The sequence below is a fragment of the Meles meles genome, chromosome 18 (assembly GCF_922984935.1).
Source record: "Meles meles chromosome 18, mMelMel3.1 paternal haplotype, whole genome shotgun sequence".
Taxonomy (NCBI): domain Eukaryota; kingdom Metazoa; phylum Chordata; class Mammalia; order Carnivora; family Mustelidae; genus Meles; species Meles meles.
In genome coordinates this window covers 39,367,027-39,383,694 of record NC_060083.1, presented here as the reverse complement: position 1 = coordinate 39,383,694, position 16,668 = coordinate 39,367,027, and the positions used below count along the sequence as shown (strand labels likewise).

The window sequence follows — 16,668 nt, the reverse complement described above, 5'->3', positions numbered from 1 at the left end:
TCTCCCAGCTCATTATCCCAGATACTGATCGTCCTACATTTGCTTTCTTGCTCGTTGCCTCCGTGAGGCGTCCACCTATTGGGTCAAAGGCCCCAATGTGGTACGGTCACCTCCGAAATTAAAAGGGGGAAAACACAGCCACCCTGTGCATGCACGTACGTAAAGAGCAGCCAGACGCTCCTCACCTGAATGTTAGATTAGTCAGCAAGCCATTAGAAATGAATCTAAATGATGTAGGGCAGAGTTCAGTGAAAAGTCATGAGATAAAGGAAACACACCGGGCCCAGGCTGATTAAAAAGATAATTGGTTGTGGAAAATAAGGTTGGGCTCCAGCCAAGAGTTTGTCTTTGACGAAGATAAACGGAAGGATCCGGTGCAGTCAGGTTGGGGGATTCAGCTGCTGTTCTTTTCTAGGAGTTGAGGAGCCAGAACAAAGCAACAGTCAGTTTCAAAGTGCAACGCCACGCCCCCTGTTTGTAGTTCGGCTCATAAACATACAAGCTGTTTCCTTTCATCTGCACAGGCTCACAAAATACGGAGAACCCACAATAGGTTTAAACCAGATTTATAATGGATGCGCAGAATGGGGAAGCCAGAGATCTTCTGGCGTAAGAAAGGATCTTGACGTTCTTGTGTTCTTGGCTAGAACTAAAAAAAAAGAAGATTCTCTTCTAAAGTTCGCAAGCCCAGCAGAGTAGCCGGTGAGAAGCCGCTCTTATCTGAACTGTTAAATCCCATAAAGGAGTAGGAGATGCCTAATGGCAACACAGAAAGGGCTCATCTCCACATGAGCAATGGGAAAATTTTCCAAGGATGACCAGATACGGGGGCCAACAACGTGGTGGGGGGTGCTAGAGACCAAAGCCAGATCATCTATTTGGACCTCAAACCGTAACTCTAAAGGTTCTGTGAAACTACTCGCCTGAAATATTGTTTTGATAAATAAGCTATATCCTTGTGGAATTGAAATCTCCAACTGTTCCACTGGCGCGGACATCTCTGCAGTGACAGCACATGCCCCAGATTGTGGAGTTAACTTGAATTAAATTTCAGATGTGGGGGGAGCTGAGGGAGGGAGTGGTGGCAGTGGGAGGTTTATGAACAGTATGCTGGGGCTCTGATGTTGTCATAACCAGATGGCTTCAACTGTATCATTTAAACAAACACGTCCACAAATAATGTAATAATGACAGGAGAAGCATCGAGCAGTTTCACCTGTACCTGAAATCCTAACAGCTTTGTACCCACACTGGAGATCCCCAAAATATTGGAAAATCCCCAGAGACCCTCCTCCTGATGAAGCTTGGTACCAGGACTGCTCCCCTCCCGAGGGCCTAGGCCCTGAAACCACCAGCCCCCAATGCACAGCTTTCTATGAATGAGGAGGAAAGCAAACCTGAAGGCAGGCTGATCCTCCTGGCCCCCTGAAAGAACAGGACAGCAGACGGATCTCTCTAGAGCTTTGCTTTCTAGAGCTTTCTCCCATAAGAAGGAAACTTTACCTCCGATTTTGGACCAAAACTTTTCAGAAATGGAACCTCCTTCCGCTACTTACGTAATCTTCTCAGGGTACTGTATATCAGGAGAACTGTCACTCGACAGTTGTGGGATCTGACTCATGTCACTTTGACTGCTTTGGGTTTCCACTTCTCTTCACTATAGAATGGGAAGGTGCTGTCTGTCACTTGGTTGTTGGGAAGTTTAAATGAAATACTGTTTGTGAAGGTTCGGTGAAAAACGAGAAGAGCTGAGCGAATGAGGCAATGCAGTGGCCCGGGAGGCCACAAGGGCAGAGGAGACTGTGTGCATGCTGGAACCCTGGACCAGTGTGCTGACCTGGAGAGCCAGGACGAGGTGGCACAGGACGGCAGCCACGATGTGGAACACCGGACACTTCCTCCCGGATGTGAGCTGTGGGAGGAAACTGACAAGTGCAATGGGATGGTTTCTAATAAGCGCATCCTGTGTGTGCCCGTGTCGACGGTTGACCACAGCTGGTCATTCTAGGACCTTGCGCAAGATGAATGAAAACTGGAAAATCTGCCAAGGCCAAAGTCACTGGAGAGAAATGGGAGATGGAATACGTTGAGTCTCCATCTAAGGTCAAATGTACACACCTTGGCCACATAGCCACTGCATTTTCCGGTGTGTCCCACTGTCCTGTCCTGTCCAACACTGCCGTGGAAAGGCAGAGGAGCCCCGGAGTGCCCCTGTGAGCCCACGAGGTATTTAGACATTAACTTTTCTGGAAACACATCAAGTCAGTGACAGAACCAGTCAGAGATAATGATTTCCCTTTATTTAATCTCCACATTCATGTCCCCTTGATCTTTTTATAGTTAGCTAGGAGAAGGGAGGTTGGGAGTTAGGTGTTAGAACACGTAGAGGGTAGAAGAGCCCACCCCCATTACTTGCCTTGGCAGAGGCAGGAGCCTGATCTCTCATTAGAATGTGGCCTGTGAGATACTCAAGGAGGACAAGACACTGGTAGACGCTGGGAGCTCCAAGAGGCAGCCCGGGGTGAGGGAGACGCAGTAAATCCCCATGGGTAGACATTTCTCATAGAATCTCTGCAAGCTGAAGGCTCAAACCAGGTCTCTGAAATCCCTTATGGAACTCAGACCCAAAAAGACAGCCAAGTGAGTGAAACAAAAGACCAGAAATACCACACAGTACAAAATAGTAATTATTTATATTTTCAAAAAGAAAACAATTAACATTTGGAAGTTCTCCCCTATAGGAAAGGGGTGAGTTGGAAGGAACAGGACTGGCTCCTACGCAGGCGGCAAGTCAGGTATGAACAGCTGAGCAATCTGGACTGGGATTTTTGTCACACAGCATTAATAATAAAATTTCCTTTTCTTTTCTCTTCTTTTTGTTCTGTTTTTGTTTTGCATTTTATTTTCTTAGAAAAGGGGGGGAGGGAGGAGAAATAAAATCAGAGAAAAATGCCAAAAAACATTTTCCACAATATCTAAAAACAGAGAACCAGAGTTCTTGTCAAGACAGTATGAATTCTGGATGCATTATTTTTTCCAGTTTTCAACACCGATAAAGATTTTTTGCAAAAGCCACCACATCAGAACACGCATCTTCCAGCTCAAATAACCTCCTTCCCCTCTCGCCTTCACTTGTCAATTCTCATAAAAGGATAAAAGGATGTATTCTGTTCTTGCAAACAATAAGTGCTAACAAGAGAGCTCTTCTGATACTTGTATGGTGGTGAGGAGTTGTCACAAATATCCAAGTTTTAGCACAGCTGGATGGACTAAAATTTCTCTCAACATAAATACTACTGGAATCCACAAATTGATTTTTGAGAAATTCTGCAAAAATCCTTTCTTCTTTCCTTTCCTTTTCCCTTCTCTTATAACTAAATGTCCTTTTTTTTTTTTTTTTTTTCCTTTTTGCTCCAGGCACCTGACGATCTGTTCTGCTCAGTCAGATGCAGACAGGTTTCTCCGAAGTACCACCGCTGGGACGTCCTCCGGGCCGGCGCCTAAACTGAATCCCCACAGTACCAAAGTCGGCCAGGCCAAAGGGAACACAGTGACGCAGCAACAGGGTTTTCATTAGGTTGAACAGCCCCAGGTCCCGGGCCCTTCCCACCCCCCGCTTCCCCCAAGTATTTAGTGCTGTTTTGAAAGTCTGGGGGCCGCGATGCAGTCTTCTGCCCCCACGACAGAGTAAGAGCTCCACAGATTGCGCTGTCTACCTGGTGGTCAGTGGCAGCAACGGTGGCTGCTGCTTCAGGAAAACACTCGGAGTCTTACGACAGGCAGGATCTTAGGACTGCTTCAGGCGCTTGCGTGGGGGTCCCAGAAAAGGGCACTGTGCTGAAGCCAGAGAGCGGTAGGCCTCAGCCACCAAGTGGGGATGCGACACCACCATTGACTTCCACCCGGAGGTCTCCAAGACATCCGAAGCATGACTAGGAGAGATGTGGAGAGATGGATTACCAAAGGTGCGAGGGAGGGCTGGGGTCCACGGCCCCCGGGGTAGTCTAACCTCCCAGAGTTCGCTGTAAAGAGTGCCAAACACTCGGGCAGAACCCTTCGCAGACAGAGCCCGTCACACAACGTGCAGACAGCTGCCCAGGCCGGGGCTGCTGCAGCTCGGAGAGCCTGGATTCGGAGCTCCCACCCTCTCAAATACAAAAGGCGAAATGTTCCTCAGGCCCTTCTCTCCATCACCGATGCTCTTCACATTCACTGGTGATGCTATGACAGAGAGAGAGCAAGGGCTCTCTTGTCCGGCAGCTCTGAGCTTCCATCTGGCTCTGCCATCATTCTGGTCCCCGACCACAGACCAGATCATGGCCACGGCTCTATTCGATCAGCCGGAGGGGACCATACCACCCCCTACCGAATGTTAACACCTGAAGAGCACCACGCGAGTGTCCAGCACGGAGCGAGCCGTCACTAGAAGGAACATATGGGAGTCTCTTCCCACCTGCCTTTGCTGCAATTGGTAAACTCCTTCAAAACAACCTTACAAACAACCTTACATCGAGGAAGTTGATTCCTCTTTGGGGGCATTTTCTGTCTTGAATAATGTTCACTCATCTACTTGGCAACCTTTTAAACCAGCCTCAGCCCAGAACTGCTGCTGTGAGGGCTTTTTAAGGCCTGCTTCTCCCCTTTGGGTTTTTCCCAACTTCTGTTCTCCACCAGGCAAGGGAGGAGAACATGCCCCACTGAGAATTACTGCAGAGAGTAGTATGGCCAGGTCATCTGTCATTTAGGATGACAAGACAAATCTGCTGGAAGGAACACTTCCTTTCCAAGCAGTATTTAACAGCCTTGACAACTGGTTATCCCTTCTCTTTTCCCCATTCCACAATCAGCTGTCAGACACGTTTTACTAACTTATACAAAACCCACCTCTGTTCTCCCGGAGACCTACATGTCCTCTACTAAGCCCAGGAATGGGAAGTGAAGGTGCTGCCATTCGGGGCACCCCACCTTTCCAGGCCAGCCCCTCATCACTTCATTGCTTCCCATCACCGCCAGAAGGAAAGCACCTCGCTCACCAATCGGGTTAGCCCCACAAGACAGAGCGAAACCATCTCCCGTCCAGTCAAGCTGAAGGGAAAGATGAAAACCCTCTACTTACTACAAGGGGCTAACGAAGCCATGTGCCTGTTTTACTCCCTAATTCAAAGTCCCTCTCCTTTCTCTTGCTAACCCGGCTCTCCTGAAAGGACAGCTTTGAAGGTGCCGACTCACTAGTTGATGAAATCCACTGCCTGAGTTTTCAACTGATCGGCGCTGTGGAGGTCAGCCAGGATGAGAATCTCTGCGGCGTTCTCCACGGAGAGGTTACTGCAGAGGGCGTCCTCGCACATGACCTTCAAGCGCTCCAGGGCGTACTGGAAGACACAAGCACTGCTGTGGTCAGGGCGGGGGTGCCTCTGGGCTGCGGCCACTGCAGCTGTGCTCCTCAGCGCGACCGTCGCGGAACGGGACTCCCGAGCAGAACTGCACAGCCCGTGACAAGGCTACTGAGCTACTGCAGTGATAAGGCACAAGCATGTCCCAAGGCTGAAAAGAAGACTGCTAAAATAACGTGCATGGCTGCCACTCAAGTTCTAAAATCCACTTGCTGGGAAAATGGCCATTAGGGAGTACACCCACATCCTCAAGGTCACCCTGCCCCAAGAGGGACTCGAGTGTTTCCTGGACCACCACCACCCACCCTCCCTTACGATGAGGCATAACCCGGCTTCAAGGCAACGGGACATGACCTTTTACATTCCTGCCCTCCTTTCAGAGCCAAACGGGGGGTGTGGGGGAGGAAGCACAGTCCTTTCTACTTAAGCAATGTCACCAGCCCGGCAGGTATGCCAACTGGCCCATCGGGCTGTGAAAAGGAGCCCCGGGGTGACTTTCACCAGCATCTCTGCCACTAGCTGGTCCTGAATGAGGGTCAACCAAAGGTCTCCTTTTCAAGAGAAAGGGATAAATGGAGTCCTCTTTCCTGGGGTTGAGGTTAAGATTCTCAGGGTAGGAACAAAGCAGCAGAGACCCTGGATCCAGTTTTGATCTTAAAACTTCCTATTTTCCAAGTAAAGGGTATAAATGTTCTAGAAATGAAGGTCTGGGTTAACACTGGGCATATCCGATCTAGCAGATTTGTTTTGATGCCACTGTAGTACATGGTCTCAAATATGAGATTATGAACTTACTGAGGAACTTCAGGAGTGAGGAGGAGAAGGAAGGTATAAAAGGAGTCACAAAATAAAACATCATTAATCAGTTCATAGGAGAACGCTCTGCTTTAAGGGTATCCACAGTCTCCGTACTGGTCCCACCTTCAGGACCTCAGAACGCAATGACACAATAACTACTTCAGGCTGAATCATGGCAATCAAACCAAGACAATTTTATTTTTATGAATTCTGGGTGAGGAGGCATGTCTGGGGGCACTGTGATCTCCTGCAGCAAAAAGAGAGTTTTATTGGTTTTGGTGCAGCTTTAATTTTTTACATTTGAGTAACTAGAAAACAGTTTCCATGGAAAACAGGAATGACACTAGACAAGCAAGAAATGAGGTTGCCGTTTTTGTTTTAAAAGGCTGGAAAAGGCTGAATACATGTTCGGTCTTTATACAGTGCTGCACAGAACATTCCTCTCACCCTTTCTCGATACATTCTTTTAAAAGGATTTTTACTGTGAATAGTTCTGATCCCTACTGCATAATTAGACAAAAGTAGCCATTCTTGTCCCTTGGGAGACAAAGTTTTTTTTCTTAATTATGCTTCTGAAAAACCTGCCTAATGGCTGTACTTACTCAGGAGATTGAAATTGTGTCTCCCAGGCCTGGCCGACGTGTTTTGTTTTGTTTTTGGTCTAATTACACGTGTCCCCAGGAGACTGGAAAAGCCCAGAAGAAGCTGTTTCAGCCTCTTGGGTAAATTTGAGATGTTTAGATCCTTCCATGAAAGATTTCTTATTCTGTTTTCCTGAAGCTCACAATGAGGTGTAAAGGTAAAAATGTTTTCAAGTAAGCTTGGAGCAAAGACTGTCTGCTAGGAAATTCTGAATGGAATTTGAAAATGTACCCTTCACTCACTTCTCATTCATAAATTTAAAGCACTGCTGCGATTCGACTACTTTATCTTTTAAAACTGTAAGTTCGCACACTATACTGAAGACACCAGCCACAGAATGCAAATTCAGGCCGACCCCCATGCTCTGCGTACTGATGGGGGCCACCCAGTATGTTCTCTGGCTGAGGAGCAGGAATGGAAACCCAGGAATGACACAGATGTCAAACCCTGGCTCTGAGAATATATACAGTTGAGCCTCAGTATTTCTGTCTGAAAAGTGGGCTTTCTGACCCTACTCCTCCCTACAGGAGGTAGACAATGAGGGGGCTAAGTACCTGGCATGTATAAACTTCACTGAAAATCAGAAGGCAGACGAGGCAGGATCATTATAAACGCGTGTTTACAAAAATCTGTGTCTTCTAGTTCTCCAGAGCTCACAGCAGATAGTTCCTTACTGCCCCCACTGAAAGCAAGACTCCTGTGGTCAGCACAGAGCCAGACTGGGAGCACAGGGAATGTTCACACTGCCTAACTGGATTCATAAAATCTTGAAAGGATATAGCTACTCCTCAATCCTTTCAAACCCAATCAATGAGGATTTACGTGCCTTGTCCTCTACAAACACTCCAAAAAGCTGACCAATAAATACAAAACTCCACTGTCAAAGCATGTACTTCCTCTGTCCTCGAGGTGCAGAGAAAGGTGGAAGGAGACTCTTCTCACGGGGAAATCCTGGGAAGGCCCTAGTGGCCTCAGGTCTGAGCCAGCTCTGCCCCGAATGGGTGCCGGAGCATCATACGGTAGGAAGAGGAGCAACACTTCCAGCAGGGAATGGTCCTTTACATGGGGTCTGCTGCTGGCCAGGTATAAACCCTTTTAAGAAACTTCCATAGGAAAAAGAGTTTGTGCTTCCTCAGACCACAGGGCCTTGGAGGACAGGAGGACAGGTCTTTCTGACCTATCTGCATAAAGAGAGTGAGTTTCCCCAGGTGTGTTTTTGGGGACACTAATTCCCAGAAGTGATTCTTGAGGAAAAGGATTTCAGGGTTGATTAAGCTAGAGAAATGCAGTCTATCATGTTTTTTAGAAAACTCACAGTGTACATTAACATACTAAAAAGATTCTGAGAAATCTTGCAGTTAAGACAGCCAACACACAAGAACCCCAATTTGACTCAGTGTTTCATTAACATTTCCCTCCAAACTTCTTTTGGGAATCATTGGCCTACTGTTTTTGATCCTTCCTCTGTTTCCGTGATCCTAAGGTCCATACTTTAATTTTCACACTTCAACGTTTCTCATATCGAAATGAAATGATCAACACATGCATTTACTGCAGTACTATTTCTTCGTTCCAAGAGCTACCACTTATCTTGTAATTCTGACTGTGGTATATTTCAATAGCTCCTTAGGTAAAAGTGAAAATGCTAACCACAACACTGGGTAAAAGACTATTCTCTTATTGACAAAGTTTAAAATAAAAGTTTATGCACTCGGGGCGTCTGGGTGGCTCAGTGGGTTAAAGCCTCTGCCTTTAGCTCAGGTCATGGTCCCAGGGTCCTGGGAACAAGCCCCGCATCGGGCTCTCTGCTCCGTGGGGAGCCTGCTTCCTCCCCTCTCTCTGCCTGCGTCTCTGCCTAGTTGTGATTTCTGTCAAATAAATAAAATATTAAAAAAAAAAAAGTTTATGCACTCAAGGGGAGGCGGGTGGGGGGAAGGGTGAAACAGGTGATGGAGATCAAGGAGTGCACTTGTCCCATCAGGAGCCACAGGATGTATGGGATTGTTCAATCACCATATTGTATACATGAAACTACTATAACACTATAGGTTAATTAACTAGAAGAAAAAGTTTAAAAAAATAAAATCTCTCACTATTTAGAAAGAAAAAGTTGATAAACTCAAGAACACTTTGTAAATTATAAAGTCAAATGTTAGTATTATCTGAATCTTTAATATCCCTGTGCTTACATGTGAGATGGGGAAGAGAAGGGAGGTGAACATCAAACTTACCCTTCTTTTCTGTAATTAGGGTGACCACAGAAGTTACTTTGACAGCAGGACACTTTGGAAAATAAAAACGGTGGTGCTATCAATTACTGCAACCCAGGACTGCCCTGGGCACACGGAGATACACGCTCGTCTTACCTACTGTGTAACACAGAGGCCCAGTCATGAAACTCACAAGGTCACAAACACTCCTCCTCTTGGGATTCCTTTTCTAGTCTTATCTCACCTTGTCAGCAGCTGCCAACAAATCATCAGCCATTTTGTCGAGGTTCGGAGCCTTCCCCGTGTAAATGAAGCACATCATTTCCTTAAAAACTTCAGGCTCCACATCATTGATTTCAACCCGATTCTATGCCAGAAAAACTGAAAATGAGAAACATTCCAACAGAACAAAATCCCTAAACAATTTTCATGATTTTAAGCTCTGGTGAGGGAAAGGCTTGTTACCATCTAAAAGCTGACATGGATGAGAATTCTCTCTGGGCCTATTTCATTAGAACAGCCTTTGCTCCCATCATATGCACCACCTTTATCTTCTCAAATGCAAGAGCAAGGCAACTGGTTCTTTGATTTTTGGGTGTTTCTTCGCCTGAGTAGAAACACACGTCTGGGTGGCTCAGTGGGTTAAAGCCTCTGCCTTTCGCTCGGGTCATGATCCCAGGGTCCTGGGATCGAGCCCCGCATCGGGCTCTCTGCTTGGCGGGGAGCCTGCTTCCTCCTCTCTCTCTCTCTCTCTGCCTGCCTCTCTGCCTACTTGTGATCTCTATCTGTCAAATAAATAAATAAAAAAAAAATCTTAAAAAAAAAAAAAAAAAAAAAAGAAACACACGTCTAAGAACCTCACACAAAACTCGATGATCTACCTGGGATGGAGTGAGTCTGTTTTACCTAGAATGCTTCCGGACCAGCTCTCCCTGCTCTCAGAAAGTGTTCAGAGAATGGTACTCCATTTTAATAACGCGACTGGAAAACACATCTGGTGTGAAACTGGGAAATCATCTGCATCTAGTCACCTAGCTAAAAAGACAGACCTTCATTCTGTCACATACCTTTTTGCTCTCCTCCATTTCATGTTCAAACATGGCACTAAAAACTGGAGACCGAGCTACAAAGTGAAAGGGAAACAGAGATAGATCAGGTTATCACACTGAAACCTCTTGGTTCTTCTGTTATGAAGAGGAGATCACCTTCTTTCTTGTCCTTTTGCTACAAGAAAGGGTCTTAGCCTCAAATTACATTGGAATAATAAAATCCCTCTCTTCTTACATTACATCAAGAAGTGAATAATATGACAGAGGGGAAAAAAGAAATCAGTACTTTCAAAATAATTTCTCAGGAGCTCCATTCCAACCATTCATATTGGAACGAAATTACTCAGACTGGAGGACAATGACCTCCTCTGGGCAGATTTGGGGATTCAAACGGAAGGTCCTTCATGGTCTAAGCAAGGCGTCCTAACACCCCAATTTTTGCCTAGAACAATGATACCAAATTCTCCAGTTCTAGGGACCAAACGGCAAGGAGGCCAAGAACAGGGCTCAGTGCACCATTAACTAGAGGAAGTACGTGCTTGTTGACAACGGGTGCTCTGTTCCTTCAGGCCACGCATTCGCAATAGAGATAACACCCCAAAGAGGCCAAAAAAAAATAAAATAAAATAAAAATCTAAGGTATGACAACCATCTGTGGTCCTTCAAAGCTCAACCCTTCCTGACAAAAACTTATTCCTTAGTATTTAATGTCTCCCATTAGGAATAATTTGATTTTTTTCCTCGGAGGACTGGGGATAATGAAAAAAGGTTGAGAAATGGTGTTCTAAGCCCACTGTGGTCTAATGAACACAGAAAAATAAGTCAACTTGATTTCAACCATGAAAGTAATAAAAGGCCTAAAACCCTCAAACTTTATCATGTTGTCGAATAAATCAGAAGTTTTGATGAAGGCAGAGACTACCAAATTTCTACCTGAGAGAGGAGCACCAGATGGAATATGTAGCAGGACTCTGAGCTGCCAGGTCACCTGAACTTGGGGCTATAGTTGATGTCAGAAAGGATTAATTCTGGATCTGTCATTTTCTAACCACATTATCTTGGGCAAATCACTTACCCCTCTGAGACTCAATATTTTAAAATATTCCAAAGGGACATTAATTCTCACTGCTTTTAGTTCAGGAGGCTTATCAGCTATAAGGTACTAAAGTAAGTATATCACAAAAGCCGAAGAGTAAAAGGGCTGGTGGTTTTTTAAAAAGGGAAGGGTCCAAAGCAGCAGTATGCTCAGAGGATCTGCAGTGGCTAGACACAAAATGCTGCTATGAGAATAAATAAAACCACCCCAGGGAAATAAGCAGAGGAAAAGAGAACTGAGGCAGGCCCTCAGGGACACCAGTGTTGACAGGGACGTGTGAAGAAGAGGAGGCCGCACATCAGAAGTAGCCAGAGCATCAGAGAGAAGCAGAAGAAAGACGTCAAATAACATACGAACTAAGGAATCCCTCAAATTTAGGAATTAGCAGGTCAGAGAACTTTGGAAAACTGCTTTCGTGGCATGGAGGTGAACTGAGGATAAGTGGGAGGAAAGAAGCAGAGACAGTAAATGTGCTAACTCAAGAAACTTAGCTCTATTTAAAGAGAAGTGGAGAGAGAGGGAGAGAGACAGAGACAGAGAAAATGAATATGAATGAATAACTAGAGGGAGACGGCTGAGCCAGTTTCCAGGCTAAGGGTAAACAGACAATCGGAGAAAGAGAGATGGTGGAGATACCAGACAACAAGGGTATAACTGGCAGAGTAAGGACTCTGGGAAGGCGGCATGCGATATGAAACAGAAGGCCGAAGAGACAGTCCGCTCTGGACACAAGGAAGAACACCTCCTCCACAGAGAATGCAGGGAAAATGCACGTAAGGCGACAGGCAAGAGTGGAGGGAGAAGGGCCTCAATTTTCTCTCAGAAGTAGTCACAAGCAACTCTTTCAGGAGTCCAGACATTGACTGGTAACCAGTCTGAAGTACCTATTGTTAAGGAAAAAGAAAGAGTGCTAACTATGTGTCTGTAGAAGAGTTCTTGGCCGTGCCAAGAGCCGAGCTGCTTGTGGAGACACTAACCTAAGAGTAGATGACTTCCTTTGGCAATAGACAGTAACACCTAGTTGAGAGCAGGAACAGGAAGACAGTTAGATTGAGCCAGACTGAGGTTTTGCCAGGTGTGTATTTTAGAATGATAGAGCTGAGAGTCTTGGTAAAAAAAATTGTTGCCTCAAAGTTCATGCAATTTCCTCTTATGTCTTACGGTCTGAACAGAAGTCTGTGGCTGACTGCTATGCCTTCCTGGGAAGTAAAGTCAGTTCTGCCTTATCAGCTCCCACTCTTCGTCAGTCTTTCTGGTCTTAAGGACAATGGCCTTGAGCAAGACCTAATCCTCCACGTCACTAGCAAATTCTCATTCTTCTGGTATGTCTGTACTGAAGGCTAACACTCCAGGGCTGGGGCAATTAGCTAGATGGTGGTTTAGTCCCAAGTCCAGAATCTTCTCCACTACATCTTAAGCCCCTGTCTAGGGGCTAACACCTCCTCTTAACCGGTGTTTTGACATCTACCCTCTAGGTGCGAAGGCATTCAATATACATCATCTACTGCTTGACAATGGTGGCCTAAGTGCCCTAGAGAAAGGAAAAACAGAAACTCCACTTCTATGAAGAGTAGGCTTTTTGGTTATGACAACTAATGTCCTCACCATAAAAAAATATATATTTAGCTTTACTTTTCTGTGCACCAGTTTGAAGAGTTGATGTTATTCAAAAGGTGATGATGCAGCCACCATTTTTCCTTGTTTCACCAAAGCCAAAGCTTCTCATGAATAAAGACCAACCTGCCAAGATAGCTTTGTGAGCCTGGAACTCCTGGCCGGCAACGCACAGACAGCAGTCCGTGAACCGGGAGTTCTCCCACAGTCCTCCCAGCTCATCGGCCAGCCGGCACTCAGGGACCTTCACCATATTCATGGTGTTCTGGCCGGAAATGTTGACGGAATCTTGCACCACGCTCACCTGTGAAAGACAAGGAAACACAGCCCAAAGGTTTTGTTACCAAGAGTTTTCTTTCCAGCAGGAGAAGAGATGACTTTTACCTCAGTGCTGTAGTACATTCAGATACAAACGTTAGTCATGTTCTCTTGAAACCACCTCCACAAATCAAGGCTTTATCCTGCGGATCAAGTAATTTCCAATCTGCCACAATCATACTTATTCTACACCATCCTAGGATGAGAGGCAAAAGCCCCACAAATCTCCTTCTCCTCCAAATGCTAATAAACTTTGCCTCCCCTGCCTTGAAAACATGGACAAAACAGGGGTGGTGGTGAGGGGGGAGATAAGCACACTGACCTAAGCACACATTAAACCTCAAGTGTTTACTTTATTCTGCCTTAAGCAAAAGGTTAAATACAAAGAATTTCTATGGAGGGGCACCTGGGTGGCTCAGTCAGTTAAGCAGCTGCCTTCGGCTCAGGTCATGATCCCAGGGTTCTGGGATCGAGTCCCGCATCGGGGATCCCTGCTCAGTAGGGAGTCTGCTCCTCCCTCTACCCTTCCCCCCTGCTTGTGATCTCTCTGTCACTCTCTCTCAAATAAATAAAATCTTTAAAACAAACAACGAATTCCTATGGAAAGTACCATTTAAAATTCTCTAAAAGAAAAAATTTCTGATAAGCCTAAAAGCACTTCACTTATTTTAGTTAGGTCTAGAACATGAAAATAAAATGCAGCTTCTCTTGGGCTTGGTAAATAATTAGCATCTCCTCACAGATGTTAGTCTAATGAACAGAACTGGGCTTGGAAGATCTTCCCCAGCAGTGATAACTTGGTGGGTATCCCACACCACTGACACCCTTCCTCAGTCCCTTGTGACAGTGACCTACAAGAGGCCTGGCTCCAGCCCCATGTGTACTTCTAGCCCTGGAACAGAGTGACAACCACAGATTTACAGAGGGAACCAACTTGCCCCCATGACTTCAACAGCAACACACTTTAACTAGTTCAATTAACTGTTCAGCCTAGGTAAAAACCAAGATGGGTCAGTGAAACTCAGATAAACTTGTTAGGATGCCAAGTACAAGGATTTATAAATAACGTAGCATTCTAAAATAAATGGAAATTACCAAACTGAAGGTAAGGCCCAGCAGATCAGTCTTCTGCCTAATAACCACTGCTATGCTTTACCTTGTCCATCATATGAGGTTAAAATTGCTAATACCAAAGCAGAATTCACAAACCTTGAGAATCAGCTCCTTACTCTTGCTCTACTGCTACAAGGTAGATGGGAAAGACAGCCTAGGAATACCCTAAATGACCCAAATTTCTCTCAACCTTCAAGATGCAAGTCATCCCTTAAATGCAGTCATAAACCCAGAGGCAAAACGAATGCCCTGCCATCCAAATGACCCGTAGTCTCTTTTCTGAAGGAGTGAGATATTTACTATCAGGTCAAGAAATGTATTCATTTGTTTCAAACTAACCATTATGATCCTGTGCAGTGAAGCAGCCAAGTTAATCAATTATGAATGTATTTAACATCAGGAGCACATTTATCAGAGCCAGATTATAACATTATTTTAATAGCTCAGGACCCAGCACAAACTACCCCACAGAGATTTTCTCTTGTCCTATGTTAAGATCTCTAATTTGGTCCAGCCACTTTCTCATACTAACACCAGAAGTAGAAGTTTCCAGTCTCCAGTTATAGCCTCAAAATACTGATTTTTTTTAAAAAGGGGGGGCAGGAAAAGGAAAAGACCAATTAAATCCACTTCCTCACAGGAAAAGGCAGGAATCTCTTGGGATGGCCAGTCGAGGGGATGGAGGATGCTTCTGGCACTGGGTTCCTAAGCTTAAATTAAACCAGGTTGATAGGAGCCCAGAGTCATTAACACTTGATGGCAATTTACTGGATGGGGTAAAATGAACTGGCAAGAACTAAGCCGAATGTCAAGCTATGGTTACCAGTGGACCCTCTGCTGGTTAGATGCACGCTTGGTAATGAGTGGAGCCCAAAGACTGTGATTCGTCTCACTGGGGCAATTCCTCTCTCCAGACACAGACAGGAACACAGCAGGAAGGAGAATGTACCTTTACTGTCTGAGCCAGACTTGTTCTGTAGATATATGGATGCCTGGAGTCTCCAGAGCGCTGAATGTCTGGCACCTCTTACCAACATTAAATACGCTTAATTAAAAATAAATTTTAAATGGCATTCACAAATGAGTCTTCAGAGCCCAAACTTTTAACTTAGGAAGGGATTGTTTTCCTCTGCAAATGATGATGCTAAAATGAGACCATTTTGAGAAAAACTAAAGATTTTTTTTAATGCCTATAAAGTTGACTATGGAGACTCATTCAGAATTGCAGCTGTGAAGATGACGTGACTGTGACATTTATGTCGTCTTATAAATGACTACATGGAAATGTCTCAGGAAGGCTGTATAACCCTCTACATTTTGAGTCGTAAACGGGCCTCACTTTTAAAGTCAATTCCTTGTCTTAAAAAAGAAAATTTCATAAAAGACTAAAGAGTGTGCCAATTCTTATACATTTTATCTAAACATAAAAAGTCAAAGTAAGACCAATGGAAATACATTTTTTAACTTCTACATAATTAAAACAATCAAGGAAAAAATAGACTCTGCATAGAGATGGCTTATAGCAGCAGCATTACTTTTAATCAAAAGACTGGCCACAATCTAAAAGTCCACCAACAAAAGAATGAATCAACAAACTGTTATACATTCACACAACACACTATCACATAGCACTAAAAATGAAAGCACTAGAGTTACACCCATCATTATAAATACATTCTGAAACCATTTTTATAAAGCGCAAAAAAACAAGCAAATCTAAACTAGTACATTGTTCAGGCACACACACTAGTCAACAAGAGAATGATTGCATACAATTTCGGACAGCTACTTATAATCATTCCCTGAGTGGGGGGACAACAGGTCTAAGGGAGAGTGAAGAAATATATCCAGGTTAGTTCCAAGTTATTGGTGATGCTGCTGGGTTGGGTGCTGGGTTTATTACAGTATGTTTATAACCCAAATAACATTACATATTAAAATCACCATTTTCATAGGTCAAGACTAACCAAATATTAGCCTTGTCATTAGTTCAATTAATATATCCAAATAACCTCCCCAAAAAGAAGAGACTCACATATTCCAAATTTGGCAAACAGGCTATGAAAGGACATTCTATGTTTGAGAAGAAAAGGGATATTTTAAGAGTCAACTAGTGTCTGCATGGTCCATATTTGGTATTTCATACTTCATACGATATTTCATGTTTCAACTTTAACTGCAACATCACAAACGGACACTGGAATCTTCCACCTGTCAAAGGTACGTACAGTGAAGGTGGAATATCTGTCCCTTTCTTGTTAGTAGCTATTTGTTTTCAGTATAAACAAACAGGGAAGGGCCAATAGAAGCTGAAACATTTCATGCAGATTTTCTGTGAGACGAACTATTAAAGAGAAAATTAAAGGTGTAAAGCCTTCCTGATTTTTTCATTACCAAAGTAAATACTCTCTGTTAGGAAAACTTGCTAGAGCCCA

General features: G+C 44.5%; 1 protein-coding gene across 2 annotated transcripts in view; it reads right to left on the bottom strand.

The window, feature by feature from the left end:
- Positions 1-2,674: 2,674 nt before the first annotated feature.
- LOC123929699 (speckle type BTB/POZ protein) overlaps positions 2,675-16,668 on the bottom strand; it is a 66,090-nt gene continuing 52,096 nt past the window's right edge. For both annotated transcript variants that reach the window (XM_045985676.1, XM_045985677.1), the window contains 5 exons: positions 12,929-13,106; positions 10,111-10,166; positions 9,288-9,410; positions 5,230-5,372; positions 2,675-3,932 (listed from right to left, as the gene is read on the bottom strand). In XM_045985676.1, the coding sequence (XP_045841632.1) occupies positions 3,788-3,932; positions 5,230-5,372; positions 9,288-9,410; positions 10,111-10,166; positions 12,929-13,106 (645 nt within the window). In that variant the 3' untranslated portion in view covers positions 2,675-3,787. The remainder of the gene's footprint in view (positions 3,933-5,229; positions 5,373-9,287; positions 9,411-10,110; positions 10,167-12,928; positions 13,107-16,668) is intronic.